General features: G+C 45.0%; 1 protein-coding gene across 2 annotated transcripts in view; it reads left to right on the top strand.

Moving 5' to 3' along the window:
* The window catches only part of WNT7B (Wnt family member 7B), a 116,947-nt gene that overhangs the window by 7,925 nt on the left and 83,508 nt on the right, over window positions 1–25,514 (top strand). The window contains exon 1 of one of the 2 annotated variants that reach the window (XM_067531101.1): window positions 65–147. The exons of the other annotated variant lie outside the window; for it this stretch is intronic. Within the exon in view, the coding sequence (XP_067387202.1) occupies window positions 65–147 (83 nt within the window). Of the gene's footprint in view, window positions 1–64; window positions 148–25,514 lie in introns of those variants that run through there. 2 annotated transcript variants of the gene reach the window in all.

The raw sequence follows: 25,514 nt of genomic DNA, 5'->3' as shown, positions 1-25,514 counted from the left end.
CTCGGCGCGGGCCGGCACGGACTGAGCCAGGACGCCAAGCGCAGGGCGCACGCGGGACTCAGCCATGCTCCTGCTCCCGTCGCGCAGGGTCTTACTCTCCGTGTACTACCCGCAGATCTTCCTCATCCTGACCAGCGGCAGTTACCTGTGAGTGACAATCCGGATTGTTTCTGTGTCATGCCGTTTACACGGACCCCGCCGGCAGCCCGGGCAGGCGGGGTGCGGGCGTGGGGGCGATTCTGTGCAGTGTGTGATGCTGGGGTGTGTGTGTGTGTGTGTGTGTGTGTGGGTGGGTGACTCGGCCGGGGCGGGGGGCTGCGGCCAGGCGCCGGGAAGCGGGGTCCATTGCTGACCTCTGCTCCCGGGCTCCGTTTACACGAGCCCCAGCGCAGTGCAGCCCCGGCGCCGCCGGCGCGCTGTCCGCTCGGGCCGAGGGGCGCACACCTGGACGGACAGGAGGGGCGGACGCAGCGTCCCGCCTGTCCCCTGCAGGGTGCAATCTCTGCACTGAGCGCCCGGCCGGCGAACAGCACGAGGTTGTGTGCCCGGGGCAGCTGTGCAGACCCTGCAGCCGGCATCGTCCCGGCCGGGCGCGGCGCGGCGCGGCGCAGCGCAGCGCAGCGCAGCACCGCGGGTCTGGGCGCAGGGACCCAGCGCGGGCAGCGACCCGGATCCCGTCCCGGCGGACTGGTCCCCGACCCGCCCCGGAGAAGTGGGAGGAAGGGCGGAGAGGGGGAAGCTGCCTGCGGCTGACCACAGGTTCGGCCTTGAGATAAAAGCACCTGTAACCAGGTACGTGCCTTCCTCGCTGCCTGCTCCCGCTGCGGGGGGAGCCTGCGCTGGTCTGCCGAGAGCGCTCCCTCGCTTGTCTGGCTGTCTGGCTGTCTGTCTGTCTGGCCCTGCATTTAGACCGTCAGGTGTTTCTGAGGGAAAATCCAACCGCAGGACCTGGTTGGCTTCCCTGTCCGCAGGTGCTCACCCAGGGCCGGCCGGCCAATGCGGCGCGGATGGGTGCGGAACACGTCAAGGGCCTGGGATCGCCCGTCCCCGCCTTAGCGCCGGCCACGCCGAGTGTGAGAGCAGGGCAGGGAGCACGTTGTAGGGCCCGATCCTGCCCACAGTCCTCGAGCACCCCGCACTCCTCCGCCTCAGTGACTGAAACCTCCAGAACAGAGTGTGGGACCGGGCCCGGCGCGGGGCACGTCTCGGTAGGCAGCTGCCGGGTTACCTGTGTCTGTGATTCGGGGGGGGGCAGGGTTACCTGTGTCTGTGATTCGGGGGGGGCAGGGTTACCTGTGTCTGTGATTCAGGGAGGGGCCAGGGTTACCTGTGTCTGTGATTCAGGGGGGGGGCAGGGTTACCTGTGTCTGTGATTCTGTGTCTGTGATTCAGGGGGGAGCAGGGTTACCTGTGTCTGTGATTCAGGGAGGGAGGGGGGTCCAGGGTTACCTGTGTCTGTGATTCAGGGAGGGGCCAGGGTTACCTGTGTCTGTGATTCAGGGGGGAGCAGGGTTACCTGTGTCTGTGATTCAGGGGGGGGCCAGGGGTACCTGTGTCTGTGATTCGGGGGGGCCAGGGGTACCTGTGTCTGTGATTCAGGGGGGGCCAGGGGTACCTGTGTCTGTGATTCAGGGAGGGGGGCCAGGTTACCTGTGTCTGTGATTCAGGGGGGGCAGGGTTACCTGTGTCTGTGATTCAGGGGGGGCAGGGTTACCTGTGTCTGTGATTCAGGGAGGGGGGGCCAGGTTACCTGTGTCTGTGATTCAGGGGGGGGGCAGGGTTACCTGTGTCTGTGATTCAGGGGGGGGCAGGGTTACCTGTGTCTGTGATTCAGGGAGGGGGGGGCCAGGACTGCCAAAGACGTTACAAGTCGGTTCAAGAGATCTTCAACCTGCACCTTCAGCCTGATAAGGAAACCCTGTTTCAGGATAACTGCTTCACCTCCGCCGCATATTTACAATGTCCTTCCCAATGCCTACTTGTTTACGATGCTGCGGGAATAGATTTTAATTGTTGCCCTCTGATTTTGTGTGCATGGCTAATTTTAACAGATTTGCCCACTTTCTGTACAGACCCTCCCCCTCCCCCACCCACACAGTATATCTCTGCCTTCTTGTAGCCTATGGAAAAAAACATAACCCTCCCCTGTGCAAGAAAAGAAAGAATAAACACACCCATCAAAAGAAACGAACCAAACATGTCTATTTCTGCATTCTTAATTCTTAATGAAATGCACATGCCTTGGTTACTGATTCTTAAAGAAGCTTGATTTATGGAACATGTTAGGTTTAATTTAGTTGGATGCTATTGATTAAACCAAATAACTAAAGCTCTCTGTTTTTCACATGCGGGTCATGTCTACGCGTAAGTAACCATTTGCTTATAAAATACAACATTGGCTTCTTTTCTAGAAGGTCAAAAGTTATAATGAATAAAAGAGCCCTTTTAATATAAACGTAGCCATATTTTCTCAAAACCGTAGGAAATTACTATCCTACAAAGTTTTCCTTCTATAAATAGTTCAAATCTTGAAACAAAAGTTTTCAACCACACACCAGATGCTGAGATGCTGGCGGTTTCCCTTGCTGTGTGACATAATTATAAGGTCCGAATGCAAAAGCTATAGAAGTATAATAATAATACTAAGGCAACTGCGGAGGGGGGATACAAGGAAAGCAATGCATGCTTTATTTAGAGCTAACTCCTTGGAGCTCTGAGCGCTGGGCTGTCACCAGGCGAATTTGCTGCGGATAAATAATGCCCTTTCCCTTTCCCGGTGCCATCCCCCGTTCATCCTGCCAGTCAGGTCACTTGTTCCGCTGCCTGAAATGGACTTGAGGCGTTAGAGGAGACCTGAGCTTTGCTTCCCATTGCAATGAAGTAGAGCAGAAAGGAAAGGGATCAGGAGGTGAAACATCACAAAGCGAAGCCGAACTCAACAAGCGCGCCACTTGATTAATAAATCCGTAGGAACCCAGCCTGGTCTCCCGGAGAAGAAAGGTGCTCAGCCGGCATAGGAATGTCATTGCAGTTCACACGTCCGTGTGAGAGCAAGACTTCGCTCCTTTCCTCCACCCCAGCAGGAATGTTATTTGAACGCCTGAACTCCATCTCTTTCCATCACACGCATGCCAGTAACGTTAGCCCGACCCTTTGCACAGGGGCCGGCTCAAATGGGTTTCGTACAGCCAACCTTCCCTTCCGAAAAGGGGGGGACAGGACGGACAGCCCGCCGCCTTGGGGTCTCTGGCCTTCGTCCCTTCGACAAATAAAACAGAGGGACGGTAGCTGAGTGCCTGCTGCACTGGTGTCTGTTTAGCTGGTGGGGAATGTGTTTGTCTCTGTCTTACGAATGGTAGCCTTTGCAGATGGAGGCATGGCAGAGCCTGTTTGTGTGTCAGCTTTTCAGGGCTCTTTCCACTTGCATTTGTGTAGCGAGGCTGCGTCTCACGTTGCCAGTGAGTGAACTCTAACGGGCTGTCAGTGGTTATCTTCCTGTCCTCAGGATCTGTCTTGTCTAGTCTGCTATGCACGGTGTAACTGCTGGTGTTTATATTGACAAAGACTAAATGAGAGCTGTAGGCTTTGTATTGAAGGATGCAAAACTGGCTTCAAGAAGACCTGGGGGTATGCCTGTTTCTACGGGGGCATCAACTTTCTGTTTCCAAGGCATAAAAGAAAAACCACATCGGAATCAATAGTGTTTTCAACACCTTTCTGAGTATTTGCCTGCCCTGCAGGCTCAGTGATATGCTTTCATGAGTTGGTTGAGCAGAAAGTCGGTTACAATTAATTATACCCACAACTGGTTAGAAAAGGGACAGTCTGTGTATTGTGAATATACTATCTGGCAAAGTTATCATCATCATTACTTTGGTGTGCATGCATGGTAATAATTGGGATGTCTGCACTACTGTAAACATTTGTGAGCAGGAACGATTCATTTGTGATTTTTAAAAAAGGAAACACGACTAAAATAAAAATGAGATGATAATAGGTCGATTGATGCATTTTCATGCTGTAGACAGATTTTGGAAATCCCATGATAAATTAAAAATGTAAAATAAAATAAATTCTTAATAATATCAATCCAATTAATGTAAATGTTCAAGAGACAAGATCAGGCATAATACAAGGCGGCACCTTTTTCCTACAAGGGGGATATACATAGTTTCTTGGTAGCGTCTTCTAAAATCAAGTGGCTGTACTCTAACATTTGGAGATTATATCTGTAATTTTTTTTCACTAATCACCTTCTGTATGGTAAGATGAATACATTGGCTTTACAGCTTCTGGAACCTCTGGCTATGTACTGGTATATGAGGATGGTTTGTCCAGTCAGATTCATTTGACGGGAATGGGAATTACCCTTTTGAACATACCGAGTAACAGCACAAGTCTTCATGCTCATTGTACATGATAAACAGCAGAAGAGAGAACTGTCTACATTAGCGAGCAGCAAACGGTGCTGGCTGGTTTCATAATGCAGGGAGAGAAAACTGCCTCTTTATGAGCTTGTTAATGTTCCTGATGGTGCCACTTCTGATCCCTAAAAGCAGTTACTTCCACATCCTCTGCTACTGGGGCTACCACATACTCTCGGGGGATGGGTTAAAAAGGATTTCTTCGTTTTTCATGTACGGAGAGGAGAAGAATAATTCTGAATCCTCAAAGATTAGGGCTATTGGTCACTAAAGATATTCATTTGCTCTATGTAGCTTCCTAGGGAGATGCAGAACCAGCATTGTACATTAGCTAGGGTGCTGCACTGGGACTCTAGTCTTGGCTCAGTCACTGAGATGCAGAACCAGCATTGTACATTAGCTAGGGTGCTGGATTGGGACTCTATTCTTGGCTCAGTCACTGAGATGCTGTGTGATCTTGAGCAAGTTACTTCATCTCTTTGTTGTCCCTTCTCATACTTTGTCTAGTTAGATTATAAGCGCTTTGAGGCAGGGACGGTCTTTTACTAGGTGTTTGCACGGTGCCTAGCACAGTCAGGTTCTGATCTCTGTCGAGACCTCGAGGCACTACTATAACACAAATGATACATGACAATAAGATTCCACACTGCATGGCTGTTGTGAGAAGTCTTGTCTTAGACATAGGGAAACTCACACATCAGAGGAGCCTTGCCTGTTCCTAGCACAAGCTATATATAATAAATACTTTCTTCTGAGAGAGAGAGCTGAAGAAGAATTGCATATCCCTCAGGGTATTAAAGTCAATGTGAGGTTGGTTTATTTGTTTGAATGGACTATCTCCATAAATTAAAGCTGTCACATAAAGGACAGTAAACCTAATGTCAGAAAAGCTGAGTATCCAACAGCTCCAGCTGAAACCAGTGGAAGTTGTAAATTCTCTGTCCTTCTGAAAATGATGCCTATTTCTTTTGGAGATAGAACCAAACTAAAACCCTATATCTAAACATCTTGTCGCTGTGATGAGGTTTGGATCCAGACTGTAAATCTGTGACTGGCCCCTCTCTTTTTCCTAATCCAGGCCAAAAGCCCTGATTCTGAACTTCAGGGAAATTCAGGTATAGAACCAGACTTTTGACTTTTAATATACACCTACCAAAACACAAACAGTAGATAATTGACAGAGTCAAGTGTTAAATAATTAAGAAAAGGGACTGGCTATGTTCATTGTTCATAATCTAGGATGGCACCCTGAAATTATTACACAGATTGCTTTGGTGACATATTAAAATAAATAGAATATTTTAATTATTCAGATGAACAGGGGAAATGGTCTAATGCAAAGATGCTATATAATAAAGAAGGAAAATCCTCCAAAAGAAAATACTTTGGAGGAAAAGTCAGGAAGCCAAACAAAGAAGGGTTAGGTTTACATCTAGACTGAACAAATAGAGGTTTTTATATGGTAAAAACAAAAACCATTATATTTGTTCAGTAGTATGGTATTCCAAAGATAGCATGTCACAGATTATTTTCTCTTCTTGAGCACACATGGCTGGATAATTTGGATTAACCTACTGTCAGAACAGATTCCTGACTCCAGAAATATAACAACGCTTTAGTTCTCCCAAGTCATTGTAAAGGAACATTGGGAACAGCTGTTAGATCAAAGGGTTGCCACACTGAAGCTGTTCTGGAACCTGTCTGTACAGAGCTGGTTATCTTGGCTAATTTTGAAGTCCCATTTCTTCACCATCCTACCCTTTTGTATGTAGCTATGTCCTCAGTGGATGGCCAACACTCAGAGGAAGCCCCTCCCCACAGGCTGGCAGGTACACCTGCACCTGCTACCTCCTTGCCAGATGGCTTGGTCCATCTGTCTGCTTGATTCTCCTGGCTGCTTGGCTGCCTCTGCTCCCTTCCCTGCCTATATAGCTCCACTCCACACTACCTCTAAATCCATATTTCAGCACATACATTTTATAACCTTGGCTATAGCATCCAACCGGGGAGAGCTATTCAAATAAACAAAGATTGCCCAGTATAACCTTAGAATAAGATTTAGAGTAAGCCTAGACCCCTACCATCGGAACCGTGGATTCCAAGATTTCCTTGTTCTTGCAAAAATTTCCATGTTCTTTCAGCTATTTGGATTTTGCCATATTAGCGAATAGCTGGCATGAATGAATATACCAGCAAACAGTCAAACAACCTTGTAATTGAAAGCTGCAGAGTTAAGCCCTGTGCTGCATGGGAGGCTAATAGAGATCAGGAGCTCAGGCAAAACAATGCAATGAAACAAAAGACAAGACCAGTGAATTCTCAGTGAGTGTTTTAATTCCCCCAGGGGTCATGCAGTTCTCTCTCCCCCTCCCCACTCCTTTCTTCCCCAAAGGTAAAATAATAGATTTTTCACCTCCAAATGTGGAGGGGCAGGTTGTGTTTGCAAAGGGCATGGTTTATATTAAGCAATATTCACTCTTGACAAAGAACATGCACTATAATTTTTATTTCTGCTAATGGAAACATAGGGAAAAGCCCTACATCCTGGATATAAAACAATGCCGCAGATGTAATTAAAAAAATTTCCATGTCTTCTGTCCTTGTTATTATGTCCATCCCCTGCCTAAAAATTGGTAGGATAAAACCAAAGTCCTCGATATAAAGCACTGAATAATCTTTTTCACATTTCCCTCTCAGGTTATGCCTCCACTGCCCCAAAAGGTTGTTTTCTTTACAGCCTGATAGCTATTTTGCTGTAAAATCTTAATGAAGATTTGTTTGGCACGGTTTGTTTTTACCATGATGCAGTTAGGCAAGGTCAACATTATAGCCCACCATTGGTTGCCTCACTTAGCTACTTCATGTGTAAGAACTCCAGAGCGTTGTCTACACTAAGATTTACAATGAATTAGCTAAAATGAATGTGTTATCTCACTGTAAAGACACACCTAGTTTTGGCAGTGAAGACATGGCCTAAATTGGAGAGCTAATGTATCTTATCCAGGGAACAGTCTTAACTAGTAGAGCAAACAATTTGTATCCAGCTATCAACTGCACTTTTGATATTCATTTTCTTTTCAAACAATGACCGTAGAACAGATTTAATTGGTAGCTGGGGCCTCACAAAGGGTAAAATTTACAAATTTACGAAGGTCCAGCAGAAAGCCTACACAGCAAATAAATCCCACTTAAGCATTATGGCTGATGCTTAGGTCTCGTACTGGCCCTTTGCACAGGCGTGAACAGAAGTTCCTAAGAACTAGAGCTTCAAAGGAGTTGGGCACCTAACTCCCATTTACAGCAATGAGAGTTGGGTGCTTAAATACCTTTGAGGATCTGAGCCTTAGTAACCCGAAAAAGGACATCATATGGGATTTCAAGTGTCGCTGAGGGCAGAAGTTAGCCTCATAAATTCTAAATGTGGCATAAGAACTGACCCTGGTGAAGGGGCAACATGTCCAGTGATGACTGCTACTGTGCCTCTAAAATTTTCAAACTGTTGCAAGAGATGTTTAGCCACACAGCTGCCATTAAAGTCAATGGGGGAATACTTCATTTTCAGAGAGTTGTGTGGAATTCAGCCACAAAATTGCCAGTGTCTTTAATGGGAGTTCTGTGGTTTAATCCCATGCAAAAGGTCTGGGAAATGCTGGCACCTAATTCCCTCCTGCTGATCAATTCCTGGACTGAATAACAAAACTATTCTGGAAACATCTGGTTCTTGGGAGGTCATTTATCACATCATAATAGACTTGTGCAGAACTATGGAATATACTTACGTTGTGTCCTCTTAACATCAAGGGCCTAATCCTGATCCCACCTACAGCCTGATCCAAATCCCAGTGAAATGAATCAAGAATAAATGTTAAAACAACGGGAGTCCTGTAGCACCTTAAAGACTAACAAATCTGTTAGCTTTCGTGGGCTGCAACCCACTTTGTCAGATGCAAGTCCTGATTTCTGATGCTGTCTCAGCCACTGAATAACCTTGGCCGGGGACAAGTCATTTAACTTATTTCACTCTTAGTTTCACTCATCGTTAACATGCAGATAACACTAGGGTGTGTTTAGAATTAATGTTTGCATAGTGCTTTGACAATGTAAAGTGCAATATAAGTGCTAAGTCATTACTTTTACTAAAATATCCAAGGAATCATTAATGACCGTAAGTGATTGGGCCTGTACTTCCATCTCTCATCTGAAGCATGGCAAGTCTATGCTGGTGCATATACTAACACAGGGAGAAGCATGGCCACATGCTGAAATCAGCACCCTTATATCCTATTGCACATAGATGTCCTATGGAAATCTCCCATCCAAGTATTGACATAGTCAGGTCATGCTTAGCTCACAGGAGATGGCAGAATCACAGTGCCAGATGGATAGCATAAAACTGGATAACAGACATGATATGGTTAAGAGAATTTTGAGAGAAATGGCTCGATCTCCCATGACTCCACTGGCAGGATGCCAATGAGCCATGTGACTATTTGGTTAAAAGAATCCTCTCAACCATGAGATCATTTTTTGTTGCATCTCTTTCTTGTCTAAACTTAAAGAAAAGAAAACAAAGTTACCACAAAAGTTTCTGCACTAAAGTTACATTGAAGTTGGATGACATAGGGAGAGAAATTCAGGGGGCTTCAGAGAAGGGGAACAGTGTTCTTAAACAAACCTGCTGGGAAGGGAGTCCCACAGCAGCATATGACTTGATGTACTGTATGATGATCAGTACTACTGTACAACAAAGCAAGCTAAGGATGAGTTTGTGCTGCAGTTGCCTTAAACCAGACCTGTTGTGAGGTGTAATTTTAATATAATAAACCTTAACATCAAAGTAATGGCTACATATGTGCATCACTAGAATGGGCTAGATCTGGCCTATGCTAAATCTCCTTCATTCCTAAAGGGGATATTATTAGCTTTAGAGTTTTGGTTTGTTTTCTTTTATTGGTGCCCATCACCAAAATTATCTGAATACCTCCCATGTTAAGTAGATTGACAAAGCAAAGTCCCTAGCAGATTACAGAGAGTCTTTTGCTCTTCTCTGTTCTCTGATTATGGGAAGCTCTGCTTGGGGAGGGTGGGGTCAGGTTATTGTCTTTAATGTCATCCTAGTTATGTTGGAAAAGATTTATCAAAGGGGAAGTTCTTGCACTATGACCTAAAGGTCACCAGACTCTGGATTAGCCTAATCTCCTCTGGAAATTTGTTCTGCAGCTAGATCCTCTCACTCAAGAATTCCTTACCTCTGGCTCTTACCAGAATCTTGTCTTGTGCTTTACAATCTGCATTGTTCTGAGCTTGGCGTAGAAGTGCTATGGTCTCTAATGCAGCTGTGACCTGATCCATTAATTGCTTTAAAGATTAGGACTTCCACCATGAACTTGCAGTGGAAGTGGACTGGGAAACCATAGAGGAACTGGAGTGTGGAGGTGATATGCGTATAGTAACCTAACTAACGGAAGAGGGCAGGCAGCTGCATTCTGCACGAATTGGAGCCTTTTTCATATGCCGCTTCAGCTGCAATGAGTTACAGCGTTCCTGTCTGCCAGTGATAAATACAAGCAGCACGGTGGAAAAATTCTCATCTGTGAGGAAGGGTCAAAGTTTCTAAATGGCCAACAGAGGATTTCCCCAGGTGTTCAGGGTTTGTTAGGGGCTGTGCCAAGGGTGGTGGGAGCCATGGTTGGAGTGTGCTGAGCTCAGGCAATCAATGCCTGGAGTAATGACCCCTAGGAAGTGATTGAAATCCTTTGTAGTATAGCGACGTTCTGAGATTGCTCTAAACCACCAGGACACGTCTGGGGTAGACCTAGCCTTACATTGGGGAATCACACATGGCTATTTTGCAGTTCCCCCAAACCGCTGCACTTACTGACCACAACTGAGGATTCAGCTCAGTGTCTACACCCCAGTATTAAAGAACATGCTTCCAGTGACCTGTGCGTGTGTGCGCATGTAAACGCGCGCACACACACATACACACACGATTTCACTGAGGCCAGACTACTCAGATGAATAATTAAGCAACAAGACTTGGCAGGTGACATCTGACGAGATAATCACACCCCTGGGGCATTGGAGGCAGGAGGTGCAGCCAGGTGCCTCTAATCTTTCCATGGGTATGATTTTCTTATGGTAACCACAACCTCAAGTATTGTTTTATTGCTATTATGAAATTCATTCAGCCTAGGACCGAAGTGACGGTACTCGTCACATCTTTCCTTTGTTGGTATTGCAGCAGGACCTGGGCAGTGACCCACTGGGTAGGCACGGTACACAGAGATAGTGAAAAGGACATCTTCTTCTCACTATTTTTCTTTTTTACTTTGTTCAACCAACAGCAAGGTGAAGCAAGGGCCTGCAATAAACACTGGACCTTCCTCCCACTTACACCGCTTCGAACACTGGTTCAGGTATAAACCAAGGAGTCAAATAAAATCAGTGTGACCTGCCACTTCATTTAAGAAATGTCACTGACTTGGAACATTTTAAGCATCTGCCACCTTGTGAGTTCTGCTCTTTTCATTGTACAGTGGGTGCCATTAACAAACATGAAAACGTTGCACTGCACTATTTTGACTCTCAATCTCACTCACCTATATGCTCGCACAGAAGCTGTGTGTGCAACAGCAGATATAGGACAGCTATTACACGGGGAAAAATTCATAGAAATCCCACCTCTGCAGTTCTTATGAAGGGCCCTATGCTGTACAGTGCAGAGGAGTTCCTGCAAGATAATGAGCCCCTTTCAACTCTTGCTGAAGTGAACAGGAATCAGGGCCCTCCATAGCTTGCAGAATTGAACCCCACGTCCTTCTCGGTAAAACTGTCACTAACTTCAGTGGGAGTTTTAAGTGTATAAGGACAGAGTCAGGGCCCCCACATGGGAGGAAAAAGGATACGCTACTTTACTGGGGCCCAGAGGCCCTGGGGTGCCCGGCCCAGGCTGCAACCCCCATTACCGTGAGGAAAAAGTTTTTCATGACTCATGAGATTGTATGTATGGGATGAGGGATTGTGGTGTGTGTGTGTGTGGGAGGGGGCCCGTGTTACACGTTTGTACTGGCCCCAAAAAATTATGCTTGGGCCCGGGACAAAATAGTGAAGAGACAGCATGGTTTAGTGGACGGGCTAAGTTCTATTTCCAGTTCTGCCACGGGCCTACTCTGTGACCAATCACTTCATCTTCTCTGCACCAGTTTGTTTTCTCTGTGTAGACTGTAAGCTTTTTGGAGCAGGGTAGATCTCTTATTATGCCTGTGTTGGTGTTACCGCAACACAAATAATAAGCGTAAGCTGTTATCCCATGGAAGTTTTGGCTAAGTAACTTCTCAGGATTTGTCCCACAGAGTTTTGTTCTTCATTAAGACACTAAATGTAAATAAATACCAATGTGTAAAATCACTGAGGAAAATGTCGTATGTGGGTAATGATGAATCATGCTCCTGGGTTAGATACTGTTCAATATATTTTACCTTTGTGGAAATAAAAATTCTTTTAGGGATACCTTAAATCAGGGGTTCTCAAACTGGGGGTTGGGACCCCTCAAAGTGTCACGAGGTTATTGGGGGGGGGTGGCGAGCTGTCAGCACTCACATATGCTGTGACTGCAGCTGTCCGCCCCGGGCATGGCTGAGAGCCAGAGCTCTTCAGAGCTGGGTGGCCAGAGAGCAGCGGCTGCTGGCTGGTGCTCTGAAGGAAGTGCCGCACCTAGCAACAGCACAGCAGTAAGGGTGGCATGGCATGGGGGGGAGGGGGTGTCATCACAGCCTGAAATATTTTCAAAGGGGGTCCCAGCAAAAAAAGTTTGAGAACCCCTGGCTTAAATCCTTATTTTGCCTTTCTGAGTATCACATAAATATGCATTATCTTTGCCTACATGATAGCCCTGACAGGAGCTGGCACAGGTTATGTCCACTGTAAGACATCTCAGGAGATATTTTAAAGTGATGATGGACAAAACTTAATGCAGTGAAAAGAACTTCTCTCACTGTGTAGCCACTACTAAAGGTTGCTTGTGGACATTTTGTCAAATCCATCCCTAGTGTAACTTTTTGGACTTCAGTAAATTGCACCTGGAATGATATTGGCCCCTTATTTTTAAGTAACGACCCTGAACATTTTTTTTTTAAGATTAATTTCTGTGTATGTATGTAAGTGAATGTAATGCTCATGCAGGGTACCAGATTCATAGCCTTGGTCTGAGCTCCTCTCCTTACCCACAAAACCAGCACAGCACAGGCAGAGGGTGTGTGAGCTCCCCCACTCCACCTCATCCTTGTGTCTCATCCAGGACCTAGAGGGGCAACCTCTAGGCATGAGGGGTAGCTCAGGCTCTGTGCTTATTTAATCCCTGGCCAACCTGCGAAGACTGACAATAAGGGTGCCAATTGTGGTGGTGGTTTCTGTGATGTGGATAGCTGTCCACTGGGAACTGGATTAAGCCCATCAACTCATTTCAAATCCTCTAGGCCACAAAACATCTGCCAAATGGTAACAATTCTTTTGGTCACTACTTACTTGGCGCATGTTTGCATCAGTGATGAAAGGCTCCATATCCCAACACCAGTCCCCTGAGCCATGCATTTTCCTGGAATCATTTAAAAAACAACATTATATTGTCTAAATTTTCTGTGATGTGCTGTTTTTAAGTGCATGAATTGGTCATCTAGGTGTACAGCTCTCATTATGTAAATATTTAGGATTCAAGCACAGGAATAGATTTTAGAAGATGGTAGATGACACACAGAGACCATTGGTCCAAACTGAGCACTGACGTATGAGGGACAGTCTCCCTTGGACATCAGTAGGAGTTGTGCCTGCTTGTACCTGGGTGTAAATTTTATCTCATATAGATGAGTTCACAGCTGGACCCTCAGCAGGGAAATTATCATTAAATCAAAGAAGATTCCATTTCGGTACTTGTTTGATCTTGTTTTTCTCTCAGATAGCTAGATACCAATACCTTTGACTGCAAATGTATGAACTGCTGATTTACAACATATATACTGTACCTACAGCCCCCATTTCCACAGTATCTGAGCACAAGCTTTACTGTATTTATCCTCATAACACCCCTGTGAAGTAGGGAAGTACTAATAGCTTCCTTTTACAGACAGAGAACTGAATAACAGGAAAGACTTGCCAGACCTCCAGCTAAAACCCCAATCCCTGGACCATCCTTCCCTTATGCATAGCTGAAAGGAGATCTGGCGCCTGGTAGAGTTATAAGTTTAATAGAAAGTGAGCTTTACACGTCTTCTGGCCATGTAGTGATGTTAAACAACAGACTTGGGCTCCGAAAATACCTTGGGACCTTTGGGTTAGGATGCGGAGAGAAGCACATAGACAGCATTGCAGCTGAAGTAGGTTCATGCTGACCTTTCCTGGCTAATATGATGTGGTACAGTGCTGTAGCCAGCTCCTTCGAGCTGAAAGAGACCATAAGAGGTGATTGGGGTTTTTTCCCAGTGGGTAATTTCAGTTTGTTTATGCTGGCACTAAAACATTACTTTGTCTGTGGAAGTTACTCTGGGCAAAGAGTTTTCTGCGTGGTTCTTCCTTATTAGATGTGAAAGAGAGGCATGCTGTGACACCAAGGGGGCATTTATTAAGGTAGAGTCTCCTGGGTAGGATCCATCATAGGTATGTATGGTCAATTACCAAAGTTTAGGAAAGTAGCAATGAGCCACAAAAGGGTGTGCATGAGTTGCTTACATGCTCTGAGTGTGCTTTGCGGCTTAGTGCTTTCTACCACCCAAGAAGCGTACCAGTCGGCTAAAAACGCATACCCCAGTGTGGCTTATTATTCATTCATTTTACATTTCTTTTTATTTTCTTCTTTTTTAGAAAAAAATTAAACAATTATAGGGGGTTTATGCAATGTATCCTTCTACTATGAAAACTAGTTCCTGTTAAAAGGAGAAAGGGAAAGCGCTAGTAGGGGAAAGCCTTTCTTTTACTTCTTTGAATATATTCATCGTTTTTAAAATTAACCCGTTCCCTCTCTCCCTTGTCAAGGTTATCTGGCCTATTTGGCATCCATGTCTCCTCACCTCCTATTCGCAGACGCTCAAATGCCCTTTCAGCAGCTGTTCGCAGCCTCGCAGCCAGTGTCACCTCTCTTCCTTCTGTAAGCACTAAGGCACCGATTCAGGAGGGCATGTAGTAGCGTATTTGTTCAGGACAGCATTCAAGCAATCCTTAAAGCTAAGCACCCACTTAAATGGTGCCCTGAATAAAGGTGGACATAAGCACATGATTAACTGCTGTCCAAACTGGGGCTAAATTTGGGCGACAGCTCCCAATGTAGCTTTTACCCTAGAAGGTGAGTTAGAAGAGGGCTGAAAGGGCTGTATTGCTACTGACAAGTTGGCAGCCTGGCCCCTGCAGGGAACAGGGACGTTAGCACACATCAGTTTTGATCCTTCAGCCTCTTACTCTTTACTCCCGATAACTGTCTCTTTCTGCCATCGTCCCCTCGCCCTTTGTTATTTATCAAATACCACAAAATGTGTTTGAATTTGTTCGTAAAACAAACGGCCTTACCCAAAGAGCTTATAATCCAAACCACTTTAAGGCAGCGGCAGTAGTGAAGGTGGCGCACGGGTGGTGCTGTGTGGTGCAGGTAGGAAGACAGCAGTCGATGGGAGTGGGAAGACGGCCTGGCCATTCAGCACAGGGAGGGCGGGGTGGATGGAAGATAACAAGAATGGGAAGAGAGGCAGCATTCAAGAGGGAGGGGATGGAAGTGGGATGGGACACGAAAGGGGAAGGGAGCAGGAGGAAGGGAGGCCAAAGGGAAGGGGCCGTGAGATCCAGAAAGAAAGGAACTGTACAGTGAAAGAGGCTTCCAAATGGCAGCAGGGGACGTGTGGGCAGCTCTTGGCATGTTCAGCTTCCAGGCTGCTCATTGTTTTGCTTGAAAAAGAAAGGATGTCTTTTTGGTCAGAAGTCTTGCTGTCTGAGATGCTCCTTCCTGTGACTCGGATGGCCAACTCAATTGGGTACAGGACCATATCCACGGAAGGCAGCAAGAACTTCCCTCTGTGTGTGTGTGTGTGTGTGTGTGTGTGTGTGTGTGGGGGGGAGGGGGTGGAAGGGAGGAATGCAGGGAGCACAAAAATCACAGATGAATGAATCAAAATTGGCAAAATTTGCACCAAACCCAGCATTCTGCCTTTGGGCAGAGGATTTTTGCACAGCTGCCTTAGAAAACAAATTCTGGGTCTGACTGTGCAGCTGCGGGATTTACAGGGCTCTGATTAAAAAGAGAAGAAAAGGATAGACTCTGCATGAAGAGGTAATAGAAATGTTAGGATTCTCTAATATAAGCTTTTTAGGACACATACTTTCTTGTACTATATGTCTGAAGAGCTTCTAACACAATAGACCTCTGGATAGGTGCCCCTTTTTATTATTGTAGAAATCCAAACACAAATTGAGTTAAATACATCATCATCCTCATCATCATCAGGAATGCCGTAAGGCCCTGTTTGAAAGAATAATTGCTGAGGGTTGGGTCACTAGAGATAAGCCATGATTTTTTGCCTGGGTAAAAGTGAATACATACCATTATAAGAGTAATGGCAAGACGTCTGTGGTAACAGTGTTGTAAAATGGGGTGGTGCTTCTGCTATATAGTAAGTCTTTCAGGAAGTGTGAAGTTTCCACACTTCCTGTACACTGTTTATGCAATCTTTGGTTTCATGTACACACTTCCGGCTGAAGACAGAAACAAAGAAGCCCAGGACAGGCCAGTCACACATTACAGCTATGTAGAGCAGTAGAAAGTTTGTTACCTCATTTATGTACATAGCTCTGTTCAGAATAAAGGGTTTATCTTGACACTGGTCGGCTTGTCAGTAAGATGCTACATGGTAGCAGGAGTGGAAGGCACAGCGTGCTTGAAGAGCCAGTGACATTGAAATATCTCCTATGGAGCCTGTGCAACTGTATGTAACTCCTCCCACCAGCCCTGACAATCAGGGGAAATGCCGAGTATGCCTGGAAACTGTACAGACAACGTTTCAACTGTGTATGAAAGCCACTAAGGCAAATAAACCGTATGATCAGCAAAAGATCGCTCTGTTCTTAACAGCAGTCGGCACAGGAGTCCTAGACGTCTACGATGCATTCTGTACAGGTGTTGGGTGAGGAGGGAAGAGAAAGAGGAAAGCTTTGCTGAGATAATGAAAATGTTTGAGGATTGTTGTATCCCTAGAAAAAAATGTTACTTATGAGAGAGAGAGACGTTCAATATGAGAACACAGAACGAAGGGGGAAACAATAGAGGAGTCTGTCAGTTCTGTGAATATGGAATATTAAAAGAGTTTCTCATTTAAGACCAGATTGTCCTGGGGTGAAACCATGAAAAGGAAGATGGATGTGCCACTAGAAAGAGCAATATGTATATGCCAAAGTAGCAGAAAAAACAGAAACACAAATAAAAAGCCTGGAGAAAGGCACAAAGCATATGACTGTGGGTACGATAGCTAAACAAACATAGGAAAAGTTCACAGAAATTAAATTGGCCAAGGAGAGAAACACAGAAAGCAAGAAACAATGACAGTGATGTGGCAACAAGCATGAGTGTGAGAAATGCCCAGCATTTGGATAAATTCTTAGAAACTGTAATAAACCCATCCATTAAGCTAAAATGTGCAAAGAAAGCAGGAAGGCGCATGTATTAAGTGCAGAAAGGTATTCCTCACTTGAAGAGGAAGAGCTGTTCTTAAGCACAGTAATGGAGGTCCCTGAAAACTCAAAACGACCAGTTAAAATGTGCGCAAATAGTACATGCATGACATACAAGATAGATACTGGGGCATATGTAAATGTGATGATAGGAACTGACATAGAGAGGGGTAAGGAGAACACAAAAGTGGAAAAATCAAAAGCATCTGTGAAAGACCATCAAGGAGGAACAATTCTGATGGGAGTGTGAAAACAATAAAAAAAGTTTGTGGTGGTACGCAGAGGCAAGAGAGACAAAAAGATTACACAGAACCAGATATGAAAGAATTTACAGCATCATGTGAAGATGTATTCACAGTAAATGGGTGCCTCCCATTCACATACATGAGATGGTTAAGAGAAGATGCAAATCTGTGGAATGTTTTGTGTAGCATGTACCACAAGCCTTAAGAAAGAGGTTAGAAGAGCTGTAAAACATGACAGCAAATGGTATCATTCAGAGAACAGGAAAAAAAACAACAGATTTGGTTCACGCCGTAGTAATTGTAGAGAAAAAAGAAGAGGGACTACAGCTGAATATTGGTCCTAAGCAACTGAATAGAAACATAAAAAGAGAGCACTTCCACATGCCCACAAGAAGTGAACTATTTGTCTGAGATGGTAGGAGCCAAATTCTTCAGCAAAGAAGATGCATCAGCACGATTTGGGCAGATCCCTTTGGACACTGAGAGCTCCAAAATCTGTGCTTTCAACACATGTTTTGGCATATACTGCTTCCTAATACTGGCTTTCAGAATATATCCAGTTCCAGAAGTATTTCACTGTACAATAAGCCAGATGAGAGAGGAACTAGCAGGCATGTAAGTACACACTGATGACATAATAATTTGGGAGAGCACTGCCATTGGACATCAGGAAAGACTGAGGAGAGTCCTGGAAATTGTGAGAGCTAATAATCTTAAACTGAATAAGATCAAACAACAGAAATATCAAACTTGGAAGAGAGACTGACCTCTACAGAAATCTTGCCTGATGAATCAAGGATTCAAGCAACACCGAACATGCCGAGACCTGAAGATAAAAAGGGAATTCAAAGGCTGCTAGGCATGTTGAATTATGTCAGCAAGTTAATTCCTAACTATACAGCTTCCACAACTCACCAAAGACATCTCCTCCAGAAGGTCATTGAATAGGCTCAAGCAAACAATACGCTCTTTAACAGGGCTACATATAAATATATTCATCTAGGAACAAAGAACGCAGGCCATACTTACAGGATGCGGGACTCTATCCTGGGAAGCAGTGACTCTGAAAAAGATGTGGGAGTCCTGGTGGATAATCGGCTGAACGTGAGCTCCTAATGGGATGCTGTGGCCAGAAAAGCTAATGCAACCCTTGGATGCATAAACAGAGGAGTCTCAAGAAAGAAGAGAGAGGTTATTTTTACCTCAGCATTTGACACTGATGTGCTGCTGGAATCCTATGTCCAGTTCTGATGCCCACAATTTAAGAAAGATGTTGATGAATTGGAGAGGATTCAGAGAAAAACCATTAGAATGATAAAAGGATTAGAAAACATGCCTTATAGTGATTGACTAAAAGAGCTCAATCTGTTTATTTTAACAAAGAGAAGGTTTGTAGTAATTTGTTGGTTTGATTACAATGTATAAGTATCTACAAGGGGAATAAATATTTAATAATAGGCTCTTCAATCTAGTGGTATAATATGATCCAATGGCGGGAAGTTGAAGCTAGACAAATTCAGACTGGAAATAAAGCATTCATTTTTGAGAATGAGGATTATTAACCACTGGAACAATTTACCAAGGGTCATGATGGATCCTCCATCACTGACAATTTTTAAATCAGGACGGGATATCTTTCTCTAAGATCTGCTCTGGGAATTAATTTGGGGAAGTTCTATGACCTGCGTAATACACGAGGTCGGACTAGAATCACTAGATGATCACAACGGTTCCTTTTGGACTTGGAATCTATGAATCTCTGCAAGGTCACCAAATGGGCATGGATGCCAAAGCAGGAGAGAGAGTACAAGGATTTAAAGTACATTCTGACATCAGCTCCAGTGCGGCAATCTTTTGACCCACTGAACGACATTCAACTCTCCATACATAGGGGTGTCTCGACAGGAGGGCTGGGAGCAGTACTAATCCAGTGTCATGGAACTGACTGGTTGCCAGTCTCGTATGTATCTAGGGCTACAACAGCTGCAGAGAAGATGTAGGCACAATTTGAAAAAGAAAACACTAGGTCTGGCATATGGATGGACAAAATTTCGTGACTTTCTCTATGTCGTAGCTTCAAAGCAGAAACTGATCACAAGCCACTGACTGCAGTACCCAAAGAGAGGCTTGGAAAAGCACTGCAAGGATATAGTGACTACTTTGGAAAACACAGGAGCATGATGATTCCAAGCTGGGTGCCGCTTAGTAATGGCAGGCAGACTCTCAAGAGTATATGCCCCCTCTGTCAGTACACAGCCTGATTGTTCAGAATAAGTAGGAGCCATGCATATGATCATGATAAAAATGTCACAGGTTGCAGCATATGGGATGAACTGGAGACAGAAACAGCCAAAGCTGAGATGCTGTAAGCAAAGATACAAGCAATAAGTAAAGGAGTGAAGCATCACCACTTCCCAGCTATTTATTTCCACTCTAAAGATGAGCTTCCAGTGATCTCAGGAGTGCTCTTGCAGGGGGACAAACTGAGATTCTCACGAAGATGAGAAGGAAAATACAGGAACGAGTAAAGAAAGGGCAACTGGGAATGATTTATCAAAGAGGAGAGCTAGGGAAGTTTGCATCCTCGCCACAGTTGAATAGTGACACCATAGAAATGACGAGCAAGTGTGGAACATGCCAGATGTATAGAGATTCCCAGCAGAAAGAAATGAAGGTGACTTACCTGTGTTGGGAGCTCTTTGGGAGGGCCCTGCATAGTCACACTTATGGGTACTGTGCCACCTGGTGGTGCCTTGAGCAGAACTCGCTTTTGGCAGTGTCAGCTAAAGCCCTCTCATGCCCCAGCCCCGCAGCATCCTGATGTACTGAGGGCAAGCCTATAGAGGGGTGCATCACCCTTGCTGCCTCAGTTCTTTCCACTGCAAAGCCAGAGACACAACAGGAGGAGTCAGAGAGAGGGGAAGGCAGTGGGAAGTGTAAATACACAGAGCCATCTCAAAGAACTCCAGTTACAGGTACATAACCTTCATTTCTTCTTCGAGTGGCTCTACATATGCACTGCTGAGACTAACAGAGTCCTAGTTGGATAAAGACTGAAGCACCGCCTTGCCAAACCCAGCGTCCCTCTAGAAGCCAAATCCAGAGCATAGTGCTTGGTGAAGGTGTGTACCGAAGGCCAGGTTGCGGCTTTACAGATCACAGCAGCTGGCACCTGCCTCAGAAAAGCAAAGGAAGTCACCACAACTCTAATGGAATGTAGCCACTTTGAAGCAAGTACAGGAACTTTTGCTAGTGTGTAACACTCAGCAATAAATTGCCTAATCCACCAGGAAATAGTCTGAGAAGAATCCGTATGCCCTGTCTTGTTCTTGGCATGCAAAACAAACAGTCTAGACGTTTTACAAAAGCTTTTAGTTCTGTGCAAATAATAGGCAAGAGTCCTTCTGGCATCCAGTTTATGGAGAACAGATTCTCCTTTATTAGAATGTGGCTTACGGGGAAAAATGATAAATTAATAGACTGATTAATGTGGAAGTCAGACACCACTTTTGGAAAGAACCAATGATCTGGTTTAAGGACTACCTTGTCCTTGTGAAAAGAAGTAAAAGGTGGATCAGCCTTGAGAGCATTCAGCTCGCTCACTCTCCCACCTGATGTAACGGCAATAACTGAAGGCCATTTTCATAGATAAATGATTAAACAAACACTCAGAGACTGGTTCACATGGAGATTTCACCAACGTGGTCAATACTAGATTGAGGTCCCAGGTAGGTACAGGGTCTCTAACAGGAGGATACACATCTGATAAACCTTTCATAGACTTTGTAAATGAAGCATGAACAAACAGCTATTTACCATCAACTGAAGTATGGTGTGTGGAGATGGGTGCCATCCTTTACCAGTGAATTAGATAAGCCTTGATTTTCTTAAATACATCAAGTATTCTAGAGCAGAACGAATGGAAGCTGATAATGGAGGATCAGGTTTGCTCTGCATCCAGGCCTGAAATCTGGCTCACGTGTGTCAGTGACAGTTTCTAGTGGACTGTTGTCTAGAGTTAGCTAGCGTACCTTGCACAGGTGAAGAATATGACAGCTCAGGTGCAGACAGTCAAAGTCTGGTCATCCAAACTATCAGATGAAGGGACTGATCAAAGGCGTCAAAGATCCTGCCCCCATTCTGGGACAAAAGATCTGGAGACAGAGGCAGGTGCATACGAACTCCTCTGGGCAGCTGAAGGAGATCTGTGAACCACTACTGATGTGGCCAAGCTGGGGCAATGAGTATAATCCTTGCTCTGTACTGATGTATCGGCCTTGTTACCTTTTGTATCAAGGGAAAAGGAGGAAAGGTGTACATCAGACCCTTCCCTAGCACAGCTGGAAAGCATGCGACAGATAGGCATGCTGCCTGCCCTGGAACAGAAACAGTGATACTTTCTGTTAAACCTCATCATGGACAGATCCATGATTGGTCAACCCCATCTGGAAAAAATGGGCTGAATCAAATGATCCTTCAGAGACTAGTTGTGCACTTGGGAGCTTTCCCTGCGAGGCAATCTGCAAATACATTGTTTTCCCCTGCCAGATGTATTACTACAGGATACATGTTGTGGCAGACATACCAGTCTCACAGATTTATTGCCTCTGCATACAAGGGGGTGGAGTGGGCACTCTCCTGCTTGTTGATATAATACATGGTAGATGAATTGTCTGTTACCAGCTACATCGCCTTCCCCTGGAGATGTGGGAGGACAGATCTCAGTTCCAGCACGCCGATGTGAAATGTTTTTTCCCCAAGAAAACCAGTGCTCCATACTGTTGAGTGACTCCGATGTCCCCTCCACCCCCACCATTGTTTGACAGAGCCAAAGTCACTGTCCAGGACACAGAGAATTGAACTGCGCATCCTTAAGCACATTCATCCTGCTTGAGCACCAGTCTGGAGAGGCGATGATATTCTGCAGCATGGTGATCTGTTGCCTCTGACCTGAGGAGCTGAAGACTGCCCTGACTTGGACTGTAAACGTGGGACATCCAGTGTTGCGTAGGTCTCATTCTCAAATGGGCAAATGGAGTCATGTGTGGCAGCAACAAACCCCATGACATCCAGGAAAAACCTTACCCTCTGTGTGGGGCCTCTTTAAATCTTTACTAGGCATTGCTTCATTCTGAGAAACCTGTCTTTTGGCAGAAAAAAAGCTCTCCCTACTTCTGAGGCCAATATGGCACCTATAAAAGGGATTTTTTGTTGAGGACAGGAAATTGACTTTGAAAGGTGAGGAAAAACCTTGAGTCTGAAAAAAAGATTGATTATGGTAACTGTGTGGCTCAACAGGTCCTCGCACTTAGTGGCCTCGGGGAGCCAATCATCCACGTAAGGGTAAACAAGAATACCCTGCTTCCTCAGTTATGCTGCTACTCTGGAGAGGTACTCATAAACCTTGGGTGCCGTGGAAAGGCCAAATGGGAGCACCGTATACTGGAAATGATGCCCAGCCACCATGAGTCAAAGGCACTAACCGTTATATGACTAATTGCTATATAGAAATAAGCATCCTTTAGGTCCAGAGTTGCAAACCAGTCCAGAACTGACAGTGAAGGGATTCTGGAGGCCAGGGTCAGCATTCGAAACCAAAACTTCCACATGTATTTGTTTAATTCTCTCAATCTAATATCAGGCAAAACCCCACATCTTTCTTTTGCACTAGAAAATATCAGGAGTAAAAAATTTCCCCCTTGGGAAAGTGGGAACCTCCTTGACTGTTCCTATCAGAAGCAACTTCTCCATTTCTGCCAGAAGAATTGCCTCATGAGAGGGGTCCCTAAAGAGGAACAAGTAGGGGGAACTGAGAGGAGGCAATCTTTTGAATTTTATGGCATAGCCCTTTTCCACAATCTCTAAGACCCATTGATGTAAACTGCCCCCATGTGTTGATGAAGTAGGCTAGCATGTTTCCAAAGGAAGGGGTAGAAAGGTGCTGGTTGTCTGGATCCAGACTCACGATTGTCTTGTCAAAACTGGGGCTTAGTGTTTCAGAACAAGGGCAAGCAGACGGTTTGACTTTGGAAATCTCTTTGAAGGGCCTCCTTCTGTAATGACTCTGAGGTAGCAGGTTGTTGATATTGTTGATGTCTTTGATTGGAAGAGAAACGGGACACTGAAGGCTGGAAGTAGTGCTTCTTCCGACACGTGGAAGAGGGAGTGGAGTGCCTCCTTCGAGTAAAAGGGATCAACCCCAGAGATGGGGCTGTTGATCTCATGTTCTTGAGTTTTTCTAATAACTCATCAGTTTTTTAACTAAAAAGATCCCCCCCTTCAAAGGGGAGAACTTCCAGCTTGCTCCTAGTGTCCACAGCTACTGAGGAGAATTGCAGCCATGCACGCCTCCTGATGGTCACCAGTGTTGTGGCAGCCTGGTCTGAAGCATCTGAAGGAGGCCCTGAAGAAATGTTTAGGCACATTCTGACCCTCCAGTAGACGATGTTTGCCAGCTTTCTCCTGTCAGCAGGCAAATCTTGGTGAAAGGACAACATTTTCTCCTATAGATGGAATTGATAATAGGCCATAACTGCCCAATAATTTGCTACCATGATAGTGGGGGATGAGGAGGAGAACACCTTTCTCCCAAAGAAGTCCAAATTTTCCCCTTCTTTATCACCTGGGATGAAGTGTGATTGTCTGGATCTTGCCCTGTTGCTGGCAGCAGACAGCACCAGCGAGTTGGGCACGGGTGGGGTGGGGGTCGGATACGGCAGTAGGAGAACCTTTCAGAAGATATCTGATATAGTTTGTTTGCTTTCTCAGAGATGGGTTGACAAGAGGCAGGGCTGGACCATACCTCTTTGGCAGGATGGGGAGTGATAGCCTATTCTTGGCAGCAGCACCTAATATATCAGATAACAGGAGGGAAGACTTTTCCACTGATGTTGCAGGGAAATTCAAGGAGGATATCATTGCTCCACCAGATCCTGGAACTCCATTGTGTCTTTGGAAGAGGAGGAGGCTGATGCCCCCTCACATGTTTGTCTGGTGACAGGGTCAGGCTCGAGGTCAGTTTCTAAGTGCCCCTGCTCAGAAAGAGGGGCTATCTCATCATCTTCTTCCTCGGACAGTGCTATAATGTATATAATTAACCAGCCAATGGGGAGAGGCAGACAGTTAAACAAGGAAATGTATGGCTGTTCCAGGCTTGTGTGGTGAGTCGTTGGCAACTGTGGAAAGTGAGGATCTGGAACTATTGCCAAGTTATATGCACGTTCCCTGAATAAAAAGATTATTAATACTCTAAGACGTTGGAGTACGTCTGGTTTACGCTACAACGTAAGGTGACAAGGTGCAGCTGAACTCACAAGAAATAAAAAGAGAAAAAATAGGTCTGGGAAGTCATCTGTAAGTCAGACCTACAAACCTTTACAAACAGGGGAAAGGGCTGCAATATTTGGGACTATATCACCATTTAATCCACAACAGCAAAATTGGGAAGAATATTTTTTTCACTGCTAATGATATTATTGATGAAGGTTGGCAGAAAGCTAACACACACAGCAATGAGGGCCAATACTTACAGTTTAATGAGAAACCTGTTAACCCCTGAAAAATCTGGAGATAAGTCTTTTAATGAGATAGTAAATCTGTTTAAAAAAAAAACCCAACATGTCAACCCAACACCCAGTGAAATAGAATGATTTAGGTTTAACTCTCAGTCAAGGAAATCTGGGGAGACAGTAGGAGGATTTGTGGCAGAAATGAGGAAGTTCTCTCAAGATCGTAATTATGGTGTGACTCTGACACAAATGCTAAGAGACAGATTAATTTGTGGCACTAGCAATGACAAAATGCAAAGGAAATTACTATCTGAACCACAGTTAACATTCGAAACAGCTCTGAAATTGGCCCAGGCTATGGTATCTGCAAAGAAAAATGTGCATGATTTACAAACAGATGCCCTAGGAGCCTGGGGAGATGGAAATAGCATGCAGGAAACACAAGGTACCATGCACAAAATTGCAAGGCAACCTGGGAAACAGATCCAATCAACTAGCAGAGAGTGTTATTGCTGTGGGTGCAATTACACCCCAATGGTCTGCAAATTTAAAAATGAAAAATGTCACTTTTTCAGATTGCCTGGGCACATTTGAAGAGTGTGTCAAAACAAAATCAAGAAAGCAGACACATAAAA

This window comes from Emydura macquarii, unplaced genomic scaffold (genome assembly GCF_026122565.2).
Source record: "Emydura macquarii macquarii isolate MOO-44397 ecotype Brisbane River unplaced genomic scaffold, CSIRO-AGI_Emac_v2 contig_3122, whole genome shotgun sequence".
Taxonomy (NCBI): Eukaryota; Metazoa; Chordata; order Testudines; family Chelidae; genus Emydura; species Emydura macquarii.
This window is presented reverse-complemented; position numbering and strand designations above follow the sequence as displayed.